The sequence below is a fragment of the Callorhinus ursinus genome, unplaced genomic scaffold, assembly GCF_003265705.2.
Source record: "Callorhinus ursinus isolate GAN/ISIS: 27379988/994484 unplaced genomic scaffold, GSC_fseal_2.0 scaffold22, whole genome shotgun sequence".
Lineage (NCBI taxonomy): Eukaryota > Metazoa > Chordata > Mammalia > Carnivora > Otariidae > Callorhinus > Callorhinus ursinus.
In genome coordinates this window covers 28,254,122-28,274,154 of record NW_027397084.1, presented here as the reverse complement: position 1 = coordinate 28,274,154, position 20,033 = coordinate 28,254,122, and the positions used below count along the sequence as shown (strand labels likewise).

General features: G+C 37.7%; 1 protein-coding gene across 6 annotated transcripts in view; it reads right to left on the bottom strand.

The window, feature by feature from the left end:
• SENP6 (SUMO specific peptidase 6) overlaps window positions 1–6,540 on the bottom strand; it is a 110,208-nt gene extending 103,668 nt beyond the window's left edge. For 5 of the 6 annotated variants that reach the window (XM_025890432.2, XM_025890435.2, XM_025890433.2 and 2 more), the window contains exon 1: window positions 6,408–6,540. In XM_025890432.2, coding sequence (XP_025746217.1) covers window positions 6,408–6,459 — 52 coding nt within the window. In that variant the 5' untranslated portion in view covers window positions 6,460–6,540. The remainder of the gene's footprint in view (window positions 1–6,407) is intronic. The other variant, XM_073905236.1, reaches the window with a different exon arrangement.
• Window positions 6,541–20,033: the final 13,493 nt, after the last annotated feature.

Sequence of the window (20,033 nt, the reverse complement as noted above, 5' to 3'; positions counted from 1 at the left end):
GAACCGTCACTTTCAAGTTTAGGAAATACTATGACTTTGCTGAAAGAATTAAAAAAAAAAAAAAATACCAGGGACTCCTGGGTGGCTCAGTTGGTTGAGTGCCTGCCTTCTTCGGCACAGGTCATGATTCCAGGGTCCTGGGATCGAGTCCTGCATTGGGCTCCTTGCTCAGCAGGGAGCCTGCTTCTCCCTCTGCCACTCCCCCTCCTTGTGCTCTCCTCTCTCTCTCTCTCTGACAAATAAATAAAATAAAATCTTAAAAGAAAAAAAATACCAGGTAAATGGGAGAGGAAAGGTGGCTGTGTAGATTAAAGAGGACTACAAATTCTTTGCATTCCCACTGAATGGTGGCCCACTTCCCCTCCCCTTGAATTTGGGTTGATTCTGTGACCTTTCTGCCAACAGATATGGCAAAAGTGGGTAATTTCTGAAGTTGGGTCTTAAAAACTTTTTTTTTAAAGATTTTATTTATTTATTTGAGAGAGAGAGAATGAGAGCTAGAGAGCACGAGAGGGAAGAGGGTCGGAAGGAGAAGCAGACTCCCTGCTGAGCAGGGAGCCAGATGCGGGACTCGATCCCGGGACTCCAGGATCATGACCTGAGCCGAAAGCAGTTGCTTAACCAACCGAGCCACCCAGGCGCCCTGAAGTTGGGTGTTAAGAGATCTGTGACTTCTGCTTTTGCCATCTTAAAGTGCTGCTTCATCAATAACTGGTAATTCATTCCCCCTAATTCCCTATTATTTTTCCTTCTCCTGTCCAGCCCCTCTCTCAAAAGCAAAGTAGGTAAAAGGAAGAATGGGTGAAGAAAAGGGTTAAAGAAGGGAGGGAAAGAAGGAAGGAAATGCTGAAGGAAGTTAAGGCTGTTCAGATCCCAAGCTCCATTTCTGATTTTCCCACCGACTTCTTCTAGGTCACATAACCCCTCTACAACTCTTGATTTCCTCAAATACTTAACATCGTTTAGTAATGGCAACAGAAACAATCAACTTATGGAAGTGTAGGTATGTGGACTATATAATTTTATTCCCTCTTGCCTCTCTGACTACACCAGTCAACCTATACTATCAAGAACAATCAATCAGGGGCTTAGTCAGTAGAGCACACAACTCTTAATCTCTGGATTGTGAGTTCAAGCCTCACATTGGGTGTAGAGATTACTTAAAAGATAATAAAATGTAAAAAAATCTAAAAAACCCCACAACAATCAGCTAGTACCTAGAAAAAGAAGGTCGTAAGTGAAAGAAAAACAGTAAAACGAATTCAAATGAAAGTGAAGGCAATATGAAAGAGAAGGAAAGCAAGAAAAGGAAGTTCTTTTTCTCTTTTCTGCCTACTAAGAAAATCAATATAATATCAACTAACACATAGTGTTTGGGATTATATGCCTGGAATTGTTCTAAGAATTAAACATATATTAATACATTTAATGTTCATGACAACTTTATGAGGTAATTACAATTACTATCCTTGGTTCACAGATAATGAAAACACAAAGAGGTTAAGAAATCTATCCAAGATCACAAAACTAGTAAGTGGTAGAGCTAAATGATGAATCCCGTCATTCTGGCTTCTGAGTTCATGCTCTCATTGCATTTCTAATGAAAATGCCATTCTAAGTGATGTTCTACTCTACTGTTCCATGTGAGTCCAGGAAATCAATTCAACTGGGATGAAACCAGGAAATAAACATACTTAAGCACGGAATAAATAAAGAATGATAGTGTGATGCAGTTTCTAAAAGTAGTGCTATCAAAAGAAGGAGCAGGGATAAATGGAGAACTTCATGGTGTGTTCCACTTAGCAGGTGGAAACTTAAAGACCTTGCTCACGTTCATGGAATGCCAATCATTAGAAGGAATTGTGCTTTAGTTCAAGAGATCCTATGAAGTATTTACAATCCCCAGTAAAACTGACAAACTGATTGGGTTATTACAGTTATATGTATAATAAAAGTATGGCTAAGGGGAAATAGAAAACACTTTTCATTTGGAGACTTAATAGATTTTGCTGGTACAGAGGGCAACAGTGCCATAGTTCAGCATCAGGCTTTTCAAGCTAGTGGACAAAGTCCAAAAGGGAGCTGGACCCAAAATGAATAAGAAAACAAAGTAGTTATATATGTATACACATGTATGTATATATATACACATACATACAAAAGGGAAGACCAAAAAAAAAAAAGGAAGAAAATATTGGTGAGGCAATTAGTTGGTAGGGAAAAAAAAAGGCAAAGGGAAAGAAAATTGGATATAAGTGCAGTACAAAAAAGAAGGAACAAATGAGAGAGGAAGTAGATTTGTTAAGTTCCACAGAGGAAAAAGAAGGGGGGGAATTATGAAAAGAAAAAAAAAGTTACAAGAACAAGCCAGTTACTATCATCTTTGCCCTAACTGATCTTGCTGATAATTTTTGCTCTTCTCTAAAGCATCCTTTTCCATGTGGTAGCCAACGACCTTTTGGGGGAACAAATCTGGTAACACTACCTCCAGTTTCATCTCATACCATTCTCTTTACCAGCATCACACTGTCCTCCTTTTAGTTCCTTAAACATGTCATACTCTATTTTATTCCCTCTGCCTGGAAAACTCTGCCTTTCCACCTTTCCTTCTCCTACTCACCTTTCAAAGTGCCCTAATTAGATCAAATTCTTGTTATTATAAATAATTCCTTTTGTTGTGCCCGACAGTTGTAATTTTACATTTACAAGTGTGATTATTTGATCACTGACTCTCATCACCCATGGAGAAACCATTTCTTTTCCCCCTTCATCACTGTGCCTCTCACACTACCTACAACACTGCAGTTGCTTAATAAATACCTGTTGAATGAATGAAGGAAAAGAAAAGAAAAACCTGTCAAGATATTATCACATGTAGAAAAGAGGTATAAGAAAACCTTACATGTACAGAAGAGAAGGAAACAGAAAGTTCAATGTGAGTTGTAGCATAATTAAATTCATACAATTTTAGTGAGATACTATACTAAAAAAATTAAGTACAATAGTAGCCAGTAGGTCTGCTTTTCCCTAATGAAATTAGAAAAGGAAATAGAATTAACATTTTACTTAGTTATAATAAAACATAATTTAGAACATGGATGACAAACAGGCATCTCAAACTTAATTTGACCAAAGCAGAGCTATAAACTCATTCCTCTACCAGTCTACTCCATTTCAGTAAATGGAATTACCCCCCTCCCAACACCTTCAACCAAAACTCTAGGAGCCATCTATGATTACGCCCATACTCTGATCCTCAAAATACAATCCATCAAGAAGTCCTGTAAGCTCTACATCCAAACATATCTTCAGTCTATCCACTCTTCCCCAGTCTCCACTGCTACCAATCTAATCCAAGCCCCTCTGATGGTTTTACTGAAGTATAGTTAACATACAATGTTATATTAGTTTCAGGTGTATAACACACTGATTTAACAATTCTGTAAACCACTCAATGTTCACTACTGTAAGTGTAGTCACCATCTGTTACCATATAACATTATTACAGTATTACTGACTATATTAACTACTGACTATGCTGTACTTTTCACCTCCGTGATTATTTTATGACTGAAAAGTTTTTACCTCCTCGTACTTTTTATCTACTTATCTATTCTAACCCCTCTGTTTTAGAGTACTCCAATATTCTAACTCATGTCCCTGCTTTTACTATTCCTCTTCTCTAATTCATTGTACACAGAACAAAGTGATTTTTAAAAAGATAAATCGTATCATGACACCCCTTGGCCCCAAATTCTTAAATGACTTCCCACTTCTTAGAATAAAATAAAAATTCATCACCTTGCATGATAGATCTGCTGCCTCTCTTTCTTATCATCACTCTCTTCCTTTGCTTGCTACATTTCAGCCATAATGACCTCCTTTTTGTTTCACAAATGGAACCATGTATCATCTCGAAACTTTACAGGCATCATCCTCTCTGCCATACTCCAAAGTACCTCATAGTTAAGGTTTTACCTTAACTAAGGTATCACCTCCTCAGAAGGGCCTTTTCCTGATTTTAATACCATGTAAAATGGCTTTTCCACTCCTTTATTGCTCTGTGTATTTCTTCCAGTCTTTTATCATACAGCTACCATCTTATTTCATTAACAACAAATTGTTCCAAGTTTAAGAAATATGATGGTGAAAAGACAAAGCCACTCTTTTCATGGAGTTTATATTTTAGTAGGATTGAAAAACGAATTTATCAAGTGATAAGTGCTAGTATGAAAAATAAAACAGTATAAGGGAATACCATGTGTTTGTACAGTGCCTAGCACAGAATCAGCCTATAAATGCCTGATAAGTAAATGAAAACCTACTTCAGTTTTTCAGTAAGTCTACCAGAGAGTAAGGAAAGTATACTCTATTGATGTTTAAATATTAAATCCTAAGGTCTATGGGGAAATATTTTGAAAACACAAATATGGTAGTATAAGACGTATGGCAAGTTACAGTGGAGTATTTTATTTTATTATTAAAAGTGTAAAGAATTAAACACAAAAAATACTAGCATCATTCAATTTATTTAGAAAGATTCAGTACAATATATAAAAATCAGATATGAGAAACTGAAACCCTTACTTTCTCTTATGCTCATATTCTAACAAGTTACCATTTGCTTTCTTTATGAGAATGCTAAAGGACACATGGTGAAACTCAAATTTATTATAACTGTACATTGCTAGACCCTTAAGTTTGATTCAACTAAAAGCAACAGTTTGAAATTCACAATCAGCCCTGTATTTGTTGGCTTTATTTATGCTCTTTCCATCCTCCCTATGTTCATCTAGTCAGAATTTAAATTGAATCAGAAGCCTTAGAAGTCCAAAACTTACTGCAGTACAAAAATACAATCATCTGCATACTGAATGTACTAAGTAAGCATCAGCAAGCCATCTCTGGAGGTTCCAATATCAAAACAAAAAATAACAGCACAGCACCACCTGTAACACAAGCTGCACCACTCTCAGTCTCTGATAGGTTATCTATTCTGGCCAAACAAGAATGGAGGTAGAACGGGGGTAATATGAAATGAACCCAGAAAAACTTAGAAGCTTTCCACATCTTCTTACTAGGAATCGCATATAAATCTCTCATCACCTTTAAGATTGTTTTTTCTTTTTTTTTGCTTTACTATACTCAAGGAAGAATTAAGAAAATTGAGCTTTATTCCCCTATCCACTTATGTAATGCCCAATTCGTTCATTAGAGTAATACTGAGGACCTACTGTGGTCCAGGCACTGCTCCAGGTGCTGTTAATAAAACCGTAAGCAAAGCAATACCTATTCCTCGACACCCTCTTATAGAATACCTGTACTACAGTTAAGATACACTTTCTTAATCCAGAAATGTTTCTAATTATTTTTAAAAAGTATTGCTTATACTGTATATGAAAATCATCTCTGTGAAATTATCCAGAGTGGTTAATACTTTTTAACAATCACTGCACAGTACACTAATTTTTCTAAACATATTTATAAACTCAATTTATATTTAATTTAGTGTAAACACTGAACCCGTAGTCAAATTAAGCAATGTTAACAGTCAAGTTCCTGGGCCACAACCACAACGAATTTACCCGTATTTGGAGGGTCCTTATTTATATGGGCAAAGAACCAATATTGTTACCCATTACCACCATTCCCAACAATAACAGCTTTTCTTAAGAGTTACTTAGTCCACCTACAGCAAATGTTTAACTTTCCCTCACAAGTGAATAAAAATGGAACCAACCAAACTTTGTCTATTAGCTTTGGTGCCCGTCCCCAAATTGACACTGTGACTCTCTTTCTCTACTTTCAGATAAATTATTTTATAAAATATCTTTAGCAAAACACATTTCGTAAGACCATCAGACATGGCCAGACTTAATCTGAAAACTGGCTGCAAAAGGAAGCCTGAAGCTCTGCGAAACAGAAAGAGCAGAGGGCGTATATAAAACATACCCAAGTAAAACTACTTCTCCCCTCCCTACTTAGACTGCCCCCCAATTTCACCCGACTTTGGCAATCTGAAACTTTCCATGAACACCAAACAAAATCTGAATGCAATCTGCTCTCATCCTTAGGCCACCACCAAAATATTTTAAAATGTCAAAGACTTAACCCGTGCACTCTCAAAGGACACCCACCAACTCCAGCTCGCATCTGGATCCACCCGCGCCCTCTCGGCTATGTCTGCCCAGGCCAAGCCCCCGGCACCGGCGGACTCGAACCCAGCGCGCTCGCAACACAGTCCCTCCCCGCCATCGCCCCAGCAGCCCCCGCCCCCCAGTGCCTCTGCCACCCCCACCCCCCCAAACCCACCCAATGCGAATAAATGAATATCCGGAGACCGGGGGGGGGCACAATTTCCTGATTTTTCCCCACCCCACCCCCTGCAAGGGCAGAAATAGATGTACCTTCCAGAAAAGTAATCTCCCCAGCGCTGCCGCCGCTCTTGCCAGCCGCCATCTTCCTCCTCCCACGCCGCCTCCTTCTTAATCCATGGCCCACACCACCGCCGCGCTCGCCGGGATGAGGGGCCGCGCCGCAGGAGGGTAGCCGCCGCAGGGTTGCGGGCCTAGAACTCGGCCGTCAGGGGGGCGGCGCTCCTACGTCCAGATGGGCCTACACAAAAGCAGGCTAGGCGCTCCCGGGCCTATCCGCGGGCTGGCGGGTGGCGAGGCCCGCGGCCTGGGCTTCTCCTCAGGCCCCTCCGGGGGAACGCGAGCGGCGACGACGGCGACGGCGCTTCCCGGGCCCGGTTCCTCTCGGCCCACGACTCCCCATCCACCGCCTACCCAGGCCGCCTGAGACGCTCTCCCCAGCCGCGGGCCCCAGGAAGAGAGGCTGAAGGCGAGCACACAAACACACCTCCCTTCGTCCCGGGCCGTAAAATGGCCGCAGCCGCCGCGCCGGGGCGGCGAGGTCTTCGCGACCGTCAGGCGCCCCCAGGCCCTTCGCTCCCTCTGCAGCCGCCGCCGCCGCCGCCGCTACGGCCGTCCGCCCACCCCGCCCAGGCGTGTATGCATCAGCGGAGGCCTCTGCGACTGTCCATGTGGACAGGGGTGGGTCTCCTCTGCCACCGCCTCGCGTCCGTCGCCACAGCAGCTCCAGCCGCCGCCGCCGCCGCTACCGCTCCTCCCCCACGGGCGCTGGAGCTGCCGCCCGGCTCCCGCCCCCACCCCGACGCCGCCGCCCCCCCTCCGGAGCCCGGGCTCCGCTCGCGGGCAGAGCGGTCTGCAGCGCCGCACCGAACACCGGCCTGCGGCTCCCGCCGCCGTGGCTCTCGGTAGGGCCGGCCCCGCGCCGCGCGGACTCGGCCTGGACACGTTTCGCCCAAAATCTCGACCGCCGAGGGCCCCATGGCAGACTTGGTGTGTGAGCGCTTCTAAGCCAGGCCGGTCATGAGTCTGGTTTCTGCGGCACCACAATTGCCTAAAAAACGTTAAAAGTTCCTTTCTTTGACCAGGCCTTACAACTTAAACCATAGCCAACTGATGAGGGAAGCTACAGTGAAGTAGTGTAATCACATGTTTAAGAAAATGATTTGTGGTCCTCATTCATTTTTTAAAAAGTTTTCAAAATAATTTATCAAAGAAGATTCTACAGTATACTTTGGATGACAATGTAAAAAAAAAATGCTGTCATATGTGCCTAAGACTTCAAAAACCATTCCCTGCCTTACAAGTCAGGCCTTATAATGAATGGCAGGTTATTATATCACGTTTGCTCTTCCCTTTCCTTTGGCTTTTTTAAATTATAAAAAATACGACATTCTTTAATGAAAAGCCAGTATACAGAAAAGGACAGAAGTTATGCATAGTTCCACCACCAAAACTCAATTCCTTTAAGTGTGTAGTCCTCTAAGCGAACATTTTTCTTAAGTCCCTCACTATCCCTCTTTTAAAAAACGAAAATCTCTATGTGTCAGTGAAAATTCAACAGCTGTTAAGACGATGCAAAAAACTGATTCTGTGCAATCTTGAGGAATGAACTGTTCTAGTTTAATTGTCCTGTTAGCCAAGGCATAAGCAGAAAACCTTTTCCTTTAAAACTTCTTTAAAGGGCGCCTGGGTGGCTCAGTTCGTTAAGCGACTGCCTTCGGCTCAGGTCATGATCCTGGAGTCCTGGGATCGAGTCCTGGGATCGAGTCCCGGGATCGAGTCCCACATCGGGCTCCCTGCTCAGCAGGGAGTCTGCTTCTCCCTCTGACACTCCCTCCTCTCATACTCTCTCTCTTTAATAAATAAAATCTTTAAAAATAAATAAAACTTCTTTAAAATCTTATTCTAAAATGAATAATCTTTCCTGATTTAGTAAAAGTAATATAATGAATATAATTTATTATACTCTGTTATTTTTGTTTGAGTATACTGAATGATCTAGTTGTGATGCTCTATGACATAGAGTCTGTGCCAGTGACAGTATAATACTGAGGCGTGTAGATAGTAGGCAGATGTGGGTGACTGGTCTCATTTGTACAGACTCCAAAATGCAGTTTTAAAAAATAATCTCTGATTTAAAAATACTCTGATTTAAATAAAATCTCTGATTTAAAAAATTAAAAAAATTTTTTTAAAAAACAAATTAAATTTAAAAAAAATTTAATCTCTAATTAAAAATAGTGGCTTTGAAAATGGGAAAAGGTACCAGAAGTCAAGAACTGTGGGTAGCCTCTGGAAGCCAGCTTCCAGAAAAGAAAAGGCAAGGAAACTGATTCTCCCTTAGAGCTTCCAGAAAGCAAAGTGAGCACCTTGACTTTAGCTTATGGAGACAACATGTTGGACCTCTGACCTTGTAGAACTGTAAGATAATACATTTTTGTTAAGTTGCTAAGTTAGTGCTACTTTATTACAGCAGCCATAGAAAACTAATATACATATGGAATGGGAAACAAAGTGGAGTCTTATAAAAGATGTCTTTTAACCAATCTGATTTAGGATCTTTAAGACAAAGTCCATTGTTGTATTTTTTGTGTGTGTGAATTTCAGCTAATTTCTATGGGAACACATAATTCCACCTTTAAAAGTGTGGCATCAAAATCACTTGGAAAGGCTTGTTAAAACAGATTGCTCTACCCCACCCCTAGAGTTTCTGATTTGGTGGGTCTGGAGTGTGTCTGAAAATTTGCATTTTTAATAAGTTCCCATGTGATGCAAGATGCTGCTGATTAGGGGACCACATTATGAAAACCACTAGATTAAACAATCTCTACATTCCTTTCCATTCAGTTTAATTTAGTCTATGAGTCTGCAATTACATGTGAAATGATCAGTGTCCATATTCCAGTATAAGATTAAAGATATTTTCAGGAATCACTACTCTTCCATATATATGAACCTTATCAATTAAGAATTGACAGATATCATGTATCTATTTAGGTATTCAGCCTAGAAAACTTCAGATTGAGGACATGTCCCTGAAATGTAGCTATATTAGTATACATATAAATATATATTTAGTATACTTATAAACACTCAATTAGTAGCCCTTCTTTATACATATATTTTGAATGACACCCAGGGATGTTACTGAGAAAGCTTTTGAATATTAGAAATACGACTAATTACAGAACCCATTCTCTGAGTTACATAGTCAATTTTTTTTTAAGATTTTATTTATTTATTTGACAGAGAGAGACAGAGAGAGAGGGAACACAAGCAGGGGGGGGTGGGAGAGGGAGAAGCAGGCTTCCCGCTGAGCAGGGAGCCCGATGCGGGGCTCGATCCCAGGACCCCGGGATCATGACCTGAGCCGAAGGCAATCGCTTAACCATCTGAGCCACCCAGGCGCCCCTACATAGTCAATTTTTATTAAAAGTCTAGCATGTCTTTATTGCTTAAATTTAGCAAATTTTATTGAGATGTAAGCTAACTTGTTAGTTATCATATTAAACAATTTAATTCTGGCATAAAAGATAAAAAGATAAAATGGAGAAAAGTTAGACTGTTTTAAGCTTGAATGCATGTGTAATTACAGTGGATGTAATAAGCTACTTTATTTTTTCTAATTATTCCATTAAAGAAAATTTAGAAAAAAGGAAAAACAAAACAAAGCAGGGTCCTGCCACCCACAATTCTAATTCTAATGCCCTATCTTCTCCGATGTCTTTTTACTCAGTCTGGTCACCCACTACCAAGTTTAAACCCTGGACCTACTCTTCCAAACTCAGTAATGCAAACATCCCATCTCCAACCACAGTGGTCAATGGCGCTAACCAAAGGACCAACATCAGCAAGTCGACACAATCATCCTGTGCAAACAGAATTCAGAGGAAAACAGAATTATGACTACAGGATCGTTTGGAAAGATACAAGAGCATGAGACCCTCCCCAAAGCTACTCCTTTCCTGGGGTTCTTGCTCAGTACAAAGTGTTGCCATCCACCCAGTTTCACAAACTAGAAACCTAGGAATCACCCTTGACTTGCTTTTTAAATTAAATCTACATCCTTGAATATGTCTTGAATCTGTTCACATTTTTCAATTCCAATGAGCCCACCCTAGTCTTAGCCACAATCACCTCTCAGCCATACTACTGTAATAACAGCTTCAAACAGGCCATTCCATGTTCCGTACCCATCCTCTAATCCATTTCTCACACAAAAGCTACAATGATCCTTAAAAAAAAAAAAATCACATCAAAGCACCTTCCTGTTTAAACCATTCAAACAAAGGTTTCCTGTTGCTCTTAGGATAAAATCCTAAATCCTTACTTGATCTACTGGGCCCTCCCTAACTACTTCATGAGCCTCGTCTTAATAGCATTTTTACCCTCTTAGTTAAGCTCCAACCATTTTGTATTTCTTTCGGTTCCACAAATGCTTCATCTTCTTTTCTACTTTAGAGCCTTTGAACATGTTTTATCCTCCATCCTCAATGCACTTTTTGTCTAAAATAGAGTCTTGCACCAATAGGTTAATACATATCTCCTGAATGAATGAACAAATGAAAACAACATATTTAAAATAATCTTTGCTAAGGAAAATTCAGAATCATGGAGTTCTAGAACCTGGATTCCTTAGAAACTGTCTAATTCAATCTTCTCAGAAGTCCAGCAAACGTCTTTGCCCTAAATAACATTGTGGTAGAAATCTATGATAAATACCTTAAAAAGGATCAGCAATCCAGATGTGAACCTAGGGCCTGGCTTTGAAGATTACAATGCTGAAACAACTTTTAAGGAGGCCAGGAACTGACAGAAGGAGCACTTGTAATGGATACATAATAACAAAGCTTTCTCTCTGTATATGGCTACAAATTCTTCTTTTGTATCAGGGCTTTCGGTTTCCTCTATTTTAGTCAGATTTAAAATGTTGCATATAAAACTATGGTTGACCCTTGACCAACTTGGGTTTGAATTGCATGGATCCACTTATAATAATGTGGCATTTTTTCAATACAATTACAGTATTATAAGTGTATTTTCTCTTTCATATGATTTTTTTCTTATGATTTTTAAATTACATTTCCTTTTGTCTAACTTATTTTATTGTAAGAATACAGTATATAATACATATAACATACAAAATATGTGTTAATTTACTATGTTATCAGCAAGGCTTCAGGCAATAGTAGGCTGTTAGTGGTTAAGTTTTTGGGGGATCAAAAGTTATATGCAGATTTTCCATTGCATGGGGGCATGGGTGCCCCTAGCCCCTCCCTCCCTTGTTCAAGGGTCAACTGTACTTGAATAAATTGATTCATATTTTATGCTGGTAGAGCTTAATAGTTATTAATAAAACAGTAGCCCAGTTTAAATATATATATTTCTTTGAAAACACAATACTCAATCTTATTCTTTTAAGCACTAAAAAGCACAGTACATAGTCCATGACTAAATACAAATTTCAGAAGACAATAGCAGGCTCTGCAAATTCTGTCTGGTTGATGGTTTTTGAAGGGCTAAGTGTATTTGTGTCAGATAAAATGAACAGTGAGTCTTATATGAGAATAATGTATATACATTTCTGTTATAAGTATGTTTCAAGTTTCTGTTTTAACATAATTTCTACATTATAATATTCTACTTCACTTTCAACTTATCTTATTTTTGCTCTTGTTTAATCCTACCATGCTTCATATGAAGCTCCTTTATTGTTTCCAGTTCTTTTAGTCCATGCTTTCTGTTCCTATTCCATGTGGCAGATTTTTTCCTAGAACTTCAACAGGTAGTTTATTAGCTAAAATTTTAAAGTTTAAATTTTTAAACTTTTGATTAAGTGAAGCTCAAACTAATATTTTAAAAATTGTCAGTGAATATATTCTCAGAATAACAAAGATTTCTTGTAATAGTTCCTAGCAGGTATCTTCAGTATCAACATTAATAAATGAACAGTGAAGTTTTCAGGTGACAGGTTGAATTATTACTTTCCTGGATCCTAGGTACTTTTGCTTTCTTGGATCCCTTCTTCCACAAGAAATACACTAAATATATTTTTTTAAGGTTTTATTTATTTGTCAGAGAGAGGGAGGGAGAGAGAGAGCATACACAAGCCCGGGGAATAGCAGGCTGAGGGAGAAGCGGGCTCCCTGCTGAGCAAGGAGCCCTATGCGGAACTCGATCCCGGGACCCTGGGATCCTGACCTGAGCTGGAGGCAGACGTTTTATTGACTGAGTCACCCAGGTGTCCCAAGAAATACGTTAAAAATTTTTAAAGTCAGATTTATAGTGCTATGTATGAAACTATATTTTTGATAAAAATTTAAAGTTTTGTTTTTTTTTTTAAACTGCTTTCGTCTAAAGAGACAATCCAGGCTGGATTCATTATTATATATTAATTATCATTGTTATTTTTTTCTTCTGATTTTATTTTTTTTTAAGATTTTTATTTATTTATTCGACAGAGAGACACAGAGAGAGAGGGAACACAGGCAGGGAGAGTGGGAGAGGGAGAAGCAGGCTTCCCGCTGAGCAGGGAGCCCGACGCCGGGCTCGATCCCAGGACCCTGAGATCATGACCTGAGCCGAAGGCAGACGCTTAACGACTGAGCCACCCAGGAACCCCTTTCTTCTGATTTTAAAAGGAAATAACATTAAAAAATTTTTTATAAGCCTTTAAAAGTATCATAGGCCACAGGCACTGGGCTTCCTGTGCCTAGTGGATAAGTCAGCTATGTAGATGACTGCTGGATACTTTAAGGTTCATTAATAGAAATTATCACATGAAAATCATGTCTAGCTGAATTCTGAGGCAGTGGTTCTCAAACTTTAACATGCACAAGATTCAACTGGAGAGGTTGTAAAACAGTTTCCTGGGCTCCATCTCAGACCATCTAATTCAGTATGTCTGAGTGCAGTCCATGATTTTGCATTTCTAATAAGCTCAGAGGTGATGGGAATGTGCTGTTCTGACAACCACATTTTGAGAACCAATGTTTGGAGTGATGTATCTAAGTGTTTCATTTATGCAAAGGCAGTGCTCTCAATATGATTTGCTAGGTATATTAACTACATATCCCAACCAACATTTATTGACATGTACTAACAACATCTATGTTATTTTTGTTTTAGAAGTGGAAACTGAGACCCAAAATTTTAAATAAGTTTTCCAAGATGACTCAGCTAGAAAAGTATAGAGCTGGGATTTGAGCCCACATCCATCTAGACTACAAAGTTCGTGCTCCCCTATTTTCATTATCATATGGTAGTGATCCCAATGGTAGAATATAATCATTGGTCTAGAAGCAAAATTTTAAACATGAAATAATGCATAAAAATGGTAAAGAATTCTATTTATCTAGATCTTCACTGTTGTATTTGCCCTGTTTTTTGAAGTCTGCTGGTGGCCCTCTTTCTGGCTCTTTATCCCTCAGTTCTTGTCTCCAGTTAATAACAGCAAAAGGGATATAGTAATAGCTTGCAACATAATTTTCTGAAAGTGCTGTGCTGTAATGCTGACTTCCAATTAAAGCTGATTGGGATTTTTCATTTTTCATTAACTTCACTTTGCAATTTAAACTGCTTTATCTCCTGAACAAGTCAACAAACTTAAATCCTCAAAGCACAGAAAAAGTAAGAGTTAGCTTGCACTCAGAGTTTTGGACTTTAAACATCTTCGCCTTATGAGATTAAAAATCTCATTTTATAACTAGATTCCTCACTCATTTTCTTAATATTGTCTAACTATAAACACATGAGATAATCACTTTCTCTTTCTCCATCTACACATCTGTTTATGAATGTGTGGATATATGTTTCTTACCACTTTTCTTTCTCTAATTCTTTTATTCCTCAAGAACATAGTCTAAAACAAATGTACAGTATTTTCTAAGTTGTATTTTTCAAGAAGACGCTTTGATGACCTCAAAGTTTACCAAACCTTTGCCCACCACCCTAGTGTAAAGGGTACACAGTGATTTTCCAATCACACAGACATAATAAGAACTGAAAAATATAAGGATAAAGAAATGATGAAATACATCATAGAGTGTTTATTTAATGAAGTGCTTTACAGCTATTTAAACCAGTGAAATAGATCTGTTTGTACTCATCAGGAAAGCAGCCATGGTTAATTAAAACAGAAAAAGCAAATTGAAGTTCAATTTCATTTTTATAAAAATATATTTATAAGTATGTATAGCTACTCTGTGTAGCATAGACTGTTTCAAAGGAAAGGGGTTAGAAGGTTTATATGGAGGACTTTGTCTTCTTTGTTATGGAATTTTAAACAGTTTTTGGATTATAGGTAACTTACTTTCTTCTTAGTGTTTTTCAACATTTTTGAACAAATTCAATTTTAGACATCTTTCTTGAGCCTCCGAAGTTTAACAGTGTTATCTTACCATTTTCTTTTTTAAAAATATGTCTTCTCTTGAAACAAAAATATGGTCATTGTATATGACCATCTTTTTTGGTATATTTATTTTTGTATATTTATCCTCATCTGTCAGGCCTTGCCCATCCTTAAGGGTTTAAAATTTTAGGTATGAAAACCATGCAAGTTCTATAATCTTGGAAGTGGGAAAACTATTTTGTGTATCAATTATGACAATTCTAGGTAGTGGCAGTTGACAATTCTAGGTAGTGGCAGTTGATTCCTTTACTATTTCTCTGTTATGATGATTAATATTTGGCTTGTGCACATTATTCTTGAAACCACCATGGAATTAGGTGAAATCAAATAAAGTTTCTGGTTTTGTAAGTTGAAAATGGTCAGATGTTGATACTTTCATATGGCTTTACCTAAAAGTCAATAGCTGTCTTGAATTATGTCATTTAATATCTTTACCTAAAAAAATATGGAAAATTTAGATTTGTCTTAATATTATAAAAACATAGTATTGCAAAGCTTGGCTTATTAAAGGTATAGAATTTACATGGTGACTACATTAAACCTATAATACAGGTATGTACTACAGCCTTGGTTTCAATGTATTAGAAAAGCAAACAGTGTAATATTATTAAGAATAGATACCAACAATTACCCATAATGTAACAGATTGGAGATATAGATTCTTATGAAATTGTTTCATTTGGGGAGATGGAAGGAGATGTCAGGCCTTTAATGAGGAATTACTTAAAGAACATTTATGATTATTTCCTCTTGGGAAAAAGTCATAATTTAGTTATGTTTTGGATTGGAATGCACTTTATAGTGAATTAGAGAACATTTTGTATTTTTCAGCATCTCATGCCCATGAAAGTATTTTTTTCCCCTACATATTACTGAACTTTATAATCCTAAGCAAGATAAAGTATTTAGATATTTGGTTGTATGAATGGGTTTTCACTATGCAAAGTCCCTTGCCTCTTATATAACAAATTTGGCAGTGCAGGACAAGTCCCATTTCTAATAGACAGGAACAGGCCAGGGAGCATTATATAAAATCTGAACTAAAGGTGCAAACACTAGTGCTGAGACCCTAGCTTGCTTCTCTAGCCCCTTCCCCAGAGAGGGTTTTATGGATGACTTATGGACAAGTCATGGTCCTAGGGAGCCATTAACACCATGTCAGTAGCCAGTCATATCTAACCAAAAAGGGAGACTATTTGGACTGGGAGAGCAGTCTACTCTGAGGCCAGGCATGAAGGAATAGGGGAACAGGAAGTTGATGCTATTTCCTTATTACCTACTGTGATGACTAAATAGGCCTACTTGAAAACAATTTTAAATAGTTGATCTATTTATTGTTGTTGTTGTTTTTTAAGATTTTATTTATTTATTTGTCAGAGAGAGAGAGAGAGAGCACAAACAGGGGGAGTGGCAGACAGAGGGAGAAGCAGGCTCCCCACTGAGCAAGGAGTCCAATGTGGGACTCAGTCCCAGGACCCTGGGATCATGACCTGGGCCGAAGGCAGACATTTAACTGACTGAGCCACCCAGGGATCTCTGATCTATTTGTTTTAAGTCATATGTTTAGGTTAGGCTGCCTTTGGTGTCTGGATTTAGAAGCTGCCTGGAATATCATTTATGAACTAGGAATAAGTGGGCTCATATTCCTAAGAATGTTTTTTTTTAATTGCTGTGATAATGTAAAATCTTCTGCAATAATACTGTAATGGGAGAAAAAGAATCCTGGCCCACAGTTCAGTTGGCTACTTGGTAAGACTGTGAAGGACTCTAGTCCTCTTTATGACCATACCATGCAGAATAAGTATATGGATTAAGGCAGGAGAAAACTGAAATGAAAGTACAGAAGGAATAAACAGTTTTGAAGAAGATAAGTCATATAAAAGAAGATTGTTTTAGCCCTAAGAAACTGGTAGCAGTCCTTTTCTTCTGATAAGAAAAGTAAGATGGAAGGGAGATTCACTTTTCATTGTTTTTTACTGTTTTGATTTTTGTATCTTGTATATACATGTTATCTTTGAATTGGTTTATAGTCACCTGAAAAGTTCCAGGAACACTTCTGTAGTTATCACCTCCTTCTAAATTGATGTACTTCATATACCATGATCAAGTAGGATTTATTTCAGGAAACCAAGGATGGTTCAATATCTGCAAATCAATCAAGACGATACACCACATTAACAAATAGAAGGATAAAAATCATCTGATCACCACAATAGATGCAGAAAAATCACTTGATAAATAAAATTCAATATCCATTTATGTTAAAACTCTCAGCAAAGTGGATATAAAGGGAACATACCTCAACGTAATAAAGGCCATGTATAACAAACTAGTAGCTAACATCATACTCAGTGGTAAAAACTGAGAGCTTTTCATTTAAGATCAGGAACAAGACAAGGATGTCCACTCTCATCACTAATATTCAACATAGTACTGGAAGTCCTGGCCACAGCAATCAGACAACACAAAGAAATGAAATGCATCCAAATTGGTAAGGAAGAAGTTAAACTGCCACTATTTGCAGATAATATGATATTATACAGAAAACCCTAAAGACTTCACCAAAAAAAACTCCTAAGAAGTAATGAGTGAATTCAATAAAGTTGCAGGATACAAAATTAATATACAGAAATTAGTTGCATTTCTATATACTAATAATAAACTATCAGAAATAGAAATTGAGAAAACAATCCCATTTACAACTGCACCAAAAAGAAAAAACACTGAAAAATAATCAAAAAGGTGAAAGACCTGTACTCTGAAAACTGTAAGACATTGGTAAAAGAAATTGAAGATGACACAAATGAGTGGGAAGATATAACTTACTCATGGATTGGAAGAATTAATGTTTTAAAATGTTCATTCTACCAAAGCAATCTATAGATTTAGTATAATCCGTCTCAAAATATCCACATTTTTCACTGAACTAGAGCAAATAATCCTAAAATATGGTATGGAACTACAAAAGACCCCAAATAACCAAAACGATCTTGAGAAGAAAAACAAAGCTGGAGGTATCACAATCCCAGATTTCAAGATCTACTATGAAGTGGTAGTAATCAAAACAGTATGGTACTGGCACAAAAATAGACACATAGATCGATGGAACTGAATAGAGAGTCCAGAAATAAGCCTACACATATATGGTCATTTAATCTACAACAAAGGAGGCAAGAATATATAAGGGTGATAAGACAGTCTCTTCAATAAATGGTGCTGAAAAAACTGGATAGCTACATGCAAAAGAATGAAACTGGATCACTTTCTTATACTATATACAAAAATAAATTCAAAATAGATTAAAGACTTAAATGTAAGACCAGAAACCATTAAAAATCTAGAAGAAAACATAGGCAATAAGCACTTGGACATTGGCTTTTCATATATATATAGGATCTGCCTCCTTAGACAAGGGTAACAAAAGCAAAAATTAGAAGATGGGACTACATCAAACTAAAAAGCTTTTGCACAGTGAAGGAAACCATCAACAAAACAAAAAGACAACCTGTTGGATAGGAAAAGATATTTGAAAAAGATGTAACTAATAAAGGGTCAATATCCAGAACATATAAAGAACTCACACAGCTCAGTAAAACAACCCAAAGAATCCAATGAAAAAAGGGGCAGAGGACCTGAATAGACATTTCTCCAAAAAAGACATACAGATGGCTAACGGACACACGAAAATGTGCTCAATATCACTAATCAATAGGAAAATGCAAATAACTACAATGAGATATCACCTTGACCTTGTTAGAAAGGCTATCATCAAAAAGACAAGAAATAACAAATGTTGTCAAGGATGTGGAGAAAAGGGAACACTTGTGCACAGTTGGTGGGAATGTAAAATGGCATGGCCACTGTAGAAAACAGTATGGAAGTTCCTCAAAAAAATCAATAATAGAAATACCGTATGACCCAGCAATTCCATTCTGGGTATTTACCCAAAGAATATGAAAACACTAACTTGAAAAGATATTTGCACCCCTATGTTCATTGCAACACTATTTATAATAGCCAAGATATGGAAGCAACCTAAGTGTCCATTGATAGACGAATGTATATATACCACACCTTCTTGTATATGCATTTACAATAAAATATTAGTCAGCCATAGAAAAGAATGAGATCTTGCCATTTGCAATAACATGAATAGACCTAGAGGTCATAATGCTAGGTGAAATAAGTCAGACAAAGAAAAACAAATACCATATGATTTCACTTATATGTGGAATCTAAAAAGCAATACAAACAAAAAACAAAAGCAGAAACAAATCCATAAATACAGAGAACAAACTGATGGTTGCCAGAGGGGAGGCAAGTGGAGGAATTAATTCCACCACTTGGCAAAATGGTGAAGTAGAGTGGGAGATACAGGCTTCCAGTTATGGAATGAATAACTTATGGAGATAAAAGGTACAGCATAGGGAATATAGTCAATGGTATTTTAATAGTGTTGTAAAAAGATAGAGGCACAGTTGTAATTTTGAATGTGAAAATGGATAACAGTTATGCTTTCTTACAAGAAGAAAAGGCAACGTGCATGAATTATTACAAATCTATTACTACAAGAGCGCCTGGGTGGCTCAGTTGGTTAAGAGTCTGCCTTCAGCTCAGGTCAGATCCCAGGGTCCTGGGATCGAGCACTACATTGGGCTCCCTGCTCAGGGGGGAGCCTTCTCCCTCTACCTCTGCCTGCCACTCCCCCTGCTTGTGCTCTCTCTTTCTCTCGGTGTTAAATAAATAAATAAAATCTTAAAAAAAAAATCCTCCCCAAATCTATTACTACAGACTGAAAACTGAAATTAAAAAATACCTAAGGCAAAACAAGGAACTAAAAACAAAACCCAAAAAACCAAACACCTAAGACAACAGCCCAGTAACATTACTATCATGTATGTAGTACATCTATTTACTTATTTATTTTTGTGCATATTGGAAAAAGGGATTTTTTTTGAGTTTAAGTGTAGTTGACATGGAATATTATATGAATTTCAGGTGTACCACATAGTGATTCAACAGTTATGTACATTACACAGTATACATTGTATAATGTCTAATTTATTTCATCAGTGTTTTATAGTTTTCAGAGTATAGGTCTTTTGTCTCCTTGGTTAATTTTACTCCTCTGTTTTATTCTTTTTGTGCCATTGTAACTGGAATTGTTTTCTTTTTTTTTTTTATATTATTTTTTAAAAATTTTTTTTTTTTTTTTTTTTCATGAGAGAGAGAGAGAGAGAGAGAGAGAG